The following is a 6,752-nucleotide window of genomic DNA, read 5'->3' on the forward strand; positions in this document are numbered from 1 at the left end:
AGGCAGAATCTTGTGCCCTCACCTGTTGCAAGTTTGGTGGTTGGGCATTTAATCAGGCAAGAGGGTAGTAGGTAGGGACTTTGCCACCCCCCATCCCCCCCAAAACAAGCACCTTGAAAAGTCCATGGCAGGAAGGCCCATTGACAGCTTTCCTGCCCACTGTTAATTGAGGGCCTTAAGGGCAACTGATGCTCAACCTGATCCCACCATTGCAATATTAACTCGGGGCAGGCAGGGAGCTGCCCCCCCTCTCTGTGGCCCTCCAACTGCCATTCAATAGAGCCCCCCAGTAGCACTGCCATTCAATAGAGCTGCTGGTGTCTTGAGTGAGCTGCATTCTGACATTCTTGTTGTGCAAATTAATGTTAGATTTATTGTTACATGTACCGAGGTACAGTGAAAAATATTGTTGTGCGTACAGTCCAGGCACATTGCTCCATACATGAAAACCTGCCAACATACAAAAAGTACACGATTACATAAATACAGACAGTGGGTGCAGCATATGGAGTATAGTGCTACAACTGTAGAGAAGATGCGTAGAAAGATCAGTTCCGTGCATAAGAGGGCCATTCACGGGTCTGGTAACAGTGGGGATGAAGCCGTTTTTGAATCTATTAGTGCATGTTCTCAAACTTTTGTATCTTATGCCCAATAGAAGAGGTTGGAAGAGAGAAAAACATGGGTGGGAGGGGTCTTTGATTTTGCTGCTGCTTTCCCAAGGCAGCAGGAGGTGTAGACAGAGTCAATGGATGGGAGGTGGGCTCACAACTCTCCGTATTTTCTTACGGTCTCAGGCCGAGCAGTTGTCATAGCAAACTGTGATGGAGCCATGTAGGATGGTTTCTATGGTACATCTATAAAAATTGGTAAAAGTCATTGTGGACATGCCAAATTTCCCGAGGAAGTAAAGGAACTGTTGTACTTTCTTTGTCATAGCATCGACGTGGTTGGACCAGGACAGATGGTTGATCTTTACCCCTAGGAATTTGAAGCTGTCTACCATCTCCATCTCGGCACCATTGATAGAGACCGGGGCGTGCACTTCCTGAGGTTGATGACCAACCCCTTAGATTTGCTGACATTGAGGGAGAGATTGTTGTCGTTGCACCATGCCACTAAGTTCTCTATCTCCCTCCTGTACTGTGACTGGTCGCTGTTTGAGATCTGACACACTACGGTCGTGTGATCAGAAAACTGGCAGATGGAGTTGGAGCCAAATTTTGCCACACAGTTGTGTGTGTTTATAAGGAGTATTGTAGGGGGCTAAATACACAGCCTTGTGGGGCCCGGACTATTGTGGAGGCGTCGCCATTGTTTATCCTTAATGAACCATACATTCCACAGAAACGTTGCTCTTTTACCTACTTGTGATATTTTAAAACTGTTTATTCACCTGGTTATTTATGTTGTTTCTTCTCCTGCAGTGCTTTTGCGCGTTACCCCAATGGAGTTGTGGTCCATTATTTCTGCTGCAAAGACCGCAGTGTTTGTCCCACAGAGACGTGAGTGTGTCAGTTCAATCAGGTTGCAAGATCTTTTTCTTCTCAAGATGGACAGTTGAACAAGATGGAATTTCAGATCATGGCCTGATTCGCTGTTGGAGGATGAGTGGCCATATGATGTGCACTGCGCGATATATTATTAACTTAATTAATAATTGTGTACAGATACTCTTACTGGCATGTCCGCTTTCTGCTTGCATTGGGGAGTTGCTGAAAAACTGGAAGCTATTTCTTGTGAATAATTGTATATTTGAACTTTTGCCATTTCATGAAAGACAATAGCACTACATCAGAGCACATCCCCAGAGTCTGAAAGCACACTTGTTGGTTTTTAGATTTCACCAGAAATTAAATTCCTTATGAAGAGGTGTGACATTTTGAGGGTTTTTTACCTAAGCCCTCTGTTCATAACATTCTTTTTCGTTTGTACCACTTGACCTTTGCATCCACATCTCGTTTGCTTGTGTGCCTTGTTCTAACATACAAAAAAAACTGTAATATATTATATTGAAGTGGCATGTTTACTTACTGGTGTGGGACACCTTTACCATTACACCCTCTGGCTTATGACGGGATAAAAATTATGAAGCTTATTTGATCTACTTCGGATCATGAATCCATAAATGTTCACAATGTTGGTTGTATCTGTCACGTTTTGCCTTTGAATTTGCTTAGAAGCCCAGTTTAAATTGAAATTTTTTTATTGTACGTCATGCTATCTTATATTTCTTTCACTTTTAAATCCCCAAAAAGCAATGCAACTTTTAATACAAGTACAGAACCATTCCCCATCTGTTCTTGGGCTAGGCAACAATTGTGTGGCTGCAGTTTTAAGAAGATAACAATTAGCCACAATTTTTGCTTCTGATTGCTATCCAGTATTCGACATGGAAGTTGCACTGTGCAAAAGCTGGATAAGCATCAGACCAAGCTCAGCTGTGTTGCCTCTGCCCATGCAACTGTTGGGTAAAATTCTCTGTCTCGGCCATGTGAGTCAGATACTGGAGGGATAGGGTACCAATGGAGTCTCATCCCAGTCACTTTTTTCAGGAGTGAAGAGAGAAAAAAAAAACAATGGTGCAGAAATGTTCTTTGGCTACAGAGATAACCAAAAAAGTGAACTTTAAATAGTGCTCCAAATGAATGGGGATGTATTTTGTGTATGTCACTGAATGCAATGGAAAAGGTCTAGTTATAGGATTGAATTTGTTCCAATGTAATTTTTAATAGGTATCTAGATTTTGGCAGTGAGTTCATATTTTATTTGCTCAATGTTTCTTTCTTTTTCTGGAGTGGGAGGCTTTAGAATAGCCATTCTGCACCCTCTCACCTGGATCCTCTACAGGATATATATTCCAATGAAAGGAATGCAATAACATGAAGTGTGAAGGGTTGATTCGGAGGTGTGCATGCAACCAGCTGGGAAACTGAAGCTTACATGCATACGATTGATTATTTGCGTTTCAACAGCAATTCAAAGAGCACAACGGGAAAACAGTTGGAGACCAAAAAATGGAGGTTGAGAAACTTTCACAATTTGCTATTGATTTTTGTAAGGATCAGACTAGCAGAACTGAGGGTACAGAACATCCCCAAGACTTTGTATGTCAATCTCTCTCAATGCTCAAATATGCATAGTTATATTGATGCTGAGCTTAGAATTAAGACATGATGTCCTTAAGACCCAAGCTTCCCTGCAGGAGAAAGGGAAAACAAGCAAGTTTTGAAGGGAGGTAAATATATAATTCTGCCTTCTGTTGAGTCAACCAGACGCCAAGACTGTCCATGAATCTGAGTTTGTAAACCATAAATCATTCTCTACTTGAAATGGGAAAACTGGAAAGAATGGGATAATAACTGGAAAGTAAGGAACACTTTTGAGGACGCAAATTAAAGAAGCAACCATGAATACATTCTTTTTCAAAAACAGCTTGAATGAATGGTACAACAGAAGACAATACCACACTAACAATATTATATTAAGTACCAAGCAGAGAAGAAGGTTGATTCAACTATGACAATTCGGCACCAAGCAACTTTAAAATTTACAGTGACGTGGAGAATGTGACAGCTCAGTGTTGCTTTCTGTATGGGTTTAATTTCAATCTCCCAGTGATCATGTTTAAATGTGATAAATGTTTCCTTATTGCACATTTTGTACTTCAGACTGTCCCAAGGAAGCTTATGAATGAAAGTTTTTATTAACCATCTAGAAGGAAGAGTCAATGGCCCTGTAAATTTCAATGCTGACTGACTGATTGGATATAAACTTCAATTTCCTGCTGTCTAGGATGGTTACATTGAGTTTGAGATGATCGCAATGTGTTCTATACATCTGCAGATCTGCAATAGAAAACTGTCCCTAATTTAGTGCATTGTTTATTTGAAGACATCCAACAGAACATTTATGCCAAATAAAGTGGGGTTCATGTATAGCGGGAGTGCATTTGTTTTCCAAGAGCGTTACTGTGACTTAGTATCCTTAAATCTGTTACGTGTGTTTTTTACAGCGTTAGTTGAAATTGGTTGGCATGAATGCCCGATCTGATAATTCTGTCTTTCTAAAATTTGATTCTCCTTCCTATCCCAAATCTGTCCGAACACTGAGGTAACGTTGAAAGACTTCCATCTTCCTGAGGAATGTTATGAAATCAAAAGTTGGTCACTTAACCCCACAGATTTCTTTAGGTTCAAGTCAGGAGCTTGTCATCTTTCTTTTGCCTCCCCTCTCCAATAAAAACGAGAATGTTAAATTCCCAGGAACCCTACTGGTAGAAATTGCTTAATGTGCTCCAACAACAAAGTTTTATTCTTGTACTTACCAAACTTTGAGATTCCACAATGTATTTGTGGGTAAATGTGCCACTTGACAGATGAGGAAAGCCTGTGCTCGGTGAACTTGCAGCCAAAGCAACTTTGGGACAGGGTAAAATTAGACCATAGCCTAGGTACAGGAAAATTGGTTATTCCTTGACAAATAATCATTAATCGTAGTTTAAGTTCACAAATTAATACTGCTTCCATTGTTTAAGTACTGTAGAACAGCTAGCACCTGTGGAACTGTACTCATGCATTAGTGTCTTCAAGAGAATATGACAGAAAACTAGAAGGTGATAAAGTACTTGCAAGTTACACTTTATTATTTGTATGGCAAAAGTTGCAAACGTTGCCAGAATTGGGCTTCTCTCACAGTTCCTCAACTGAGAAGCTGTTGTTGCATAATCAAGTTCTTCAAACAGCAACTGAATGAATGTAGCATTGAAGCTGAAGTGCAAAGAGTCAGGCTCGTAGATCACTGCTTTGTGGCAGTTTACTTTGCTTCCCAACTTCCAAATAAATCAATGCAGCTCTGCCTGTCAACTTGCACAAGTGATGTTGAGCGACTTGAACCTAGAATCTTCTGATTTAAATGGGAGTTCACAAAACTTACTGATTACAATGTACGGTAACATAATTCACACAGCGTTAGTTTTTAAGTGGATTGAAGTGCCTAAATGGGACGAGGGAAAATCTGCACCAACTGTCATCATGTTTCTAGTTAGTCCCATCTACTACATGTCCTTCTGATCCTCTATCTTATTGCAGGGGATTGGTATGGAGACAGTGATCAGGACAGGAAGGGAAAATACTGTGAATACCAACATCAAATGCAATTCTTTTTTTGAAAAATATGCCGTAATACCTTTAGCACTTCTCTCCTCACACATGAAATTTAAGTTCTACGTTTTGATAGTACTGTGCCACACCAAACTCCTGTAGATTGAAATAATTGTGCACTTTCTACTCCTTTTAGAAATTAAACTTAAGAAAATGTGCTTAATGAGGATTCTGATGACTGCTATATTGAATGCTTCTGTATAATTTAAGCTATATTTGTATGTTTGTATAAATGTAAATAATGTTTTCTGTTCTACTTTATTGACTCGTGCTGCTTTTTTGAAAATTAGCTGGTGAAGAATGGTTTACTTATAAAAGTGTTTTTTTGAGCGTTGTGAAGTGTGCACTTTAGGGAATTTGGAGATAAAAGTATTTGGGCTCCTGCTGTAGGCTGTTAGGTCCTTTCATTCAAAGCAGGAATTAGGATACAATGTCCCTAAAGCCTCATTTCATCACTGTCTAAACATGCCGGCATTAATCCAGAATGCAGTCTCTGGCTTGGGAGCAGAAAGTCAGCCTGATCACTACTAGTTGAAGACGGACTGAAAGTGGCGATATGTATCTATGTCAGCTGGCAATGTGTTGAAGCTCAGCTGCAAAACCTTCTGACGTCAAATAGCTTATAAATATGAGGAGAGCAGTTCTTGTGGACCTGTTTGTCCAGAGAGTCTACACCAGGAGAGGAGGCCCAAAAGAAATTGGGCATCGGGAATTCATGCAACGTGTGGTGAAAATCATTGTTTTCATTCTTTATATTCTGTTTATTGAGAGAAGTATTTATATGGAACATTCTCAGCTTTGTAAGAAATGGACCCGGATTAACTTTTACAATAATTTCAACTGCGATTAATAGAATTCATTTTTGGTGCATTACACAGCTTTGTATTGCATAATTCCCATATTTTCAACTAGCTTACCTGTTGAGAGGTTGCTTGCCAGCCATGTTACTGTTCTTTAATAAAAGGTAAAATGGTTGTTTTACAGCCTGTTGCATTGGTGCAAAGCCCATTTTTCAATTTGCAACATGGTTTTGAAGCGGGTGACAACACTGCTGATCAAATGCATTTGCCTAATACAATGGCAGGGATGTGGGCTCTTAGATTCTCCAGATAGTGTGTTTCTGATCTCTTATGGGGGGAGGGAGCAAAAGTGTCTCACAAGCAAAGAACCTCTGATAGGAGGACAAAGTTAAAGATGTCCAATTCTTTTCTCCTTACTTGCACTCTCTCATGGCCACTCAGCACAGCTTAAAAGTAAGTAAAGAAAAAATTTGCTCATATGCTGCATTGGTCAGCAACAAGGGCCATGAACTTTAGAATGAGATAAAACTAGCTAGCACAGGAGACGGAGACTGGAGATGCAAGCCAGCTATTAAATGATTTAAAGTAGAGTTTGAGAGGATCTTGGAAAAGTTATTTAAAGGAGGGGTCACAGTAGGTGCAGTTCAAGTTTGACAGTTCATATCATGGAATTGTTTCTCTATGTTAAATCCATTCTTAATTCTCCCACGTGCATCAGGTATACTCCAAATAGACTTTTTCGTAGTAGGGAAATCAATACTCCTGGGGATTGCGGGAGCGGAATATTCAG

At 40.1% G+C, this 6,752-nt stretch overlaps 1 protein-coding gene across 2 annotated transcripts in view; it reads left to right on the forward strand.

Moving 5' to 3' along the window:
- Nucleotides 1-6,153, forward strand: part of vps39 (VPS39 subunit of HOPS complex) — a 233,704-nt gene extending 227,551 nt beyond the window's left edge. For both annotated transcript variants that reach the window (XM_072486723.1, XM_072486733.1), the window contains exon 25: nt 1,428-6,153. In XM_072486723.1, the coding sequence (XP_072342824.1) occupies nt 1,428-1,509 (82 nt within the window). In that variant the 3' untranslated portion in view covers nt 1,510-6,153. The remainder of the gene's footprint in view (nt 1-1,427) is intronic.
- Nucleotides 6,154-6,752: the final 599 nt, after the last annotated feature.

Source organism: Scyliorhinus torazame, chromosome 2, assembly GCF_047496885.1.
Source record: "Scyliorhinus torazame isolate Kashiwa2021f chromosome 2, sScyTor2.1, whole genome shotgun sequence".
In the NCBI taxonomy this organism is placed as follows: domain Eukaryota; kingdom Metazoa; phylum Chordata; class Chondrichthyes; order Carcharhiniformes; family Scyliorhinidae; genus Scyliorhinus; species Scyliorhinus torazame.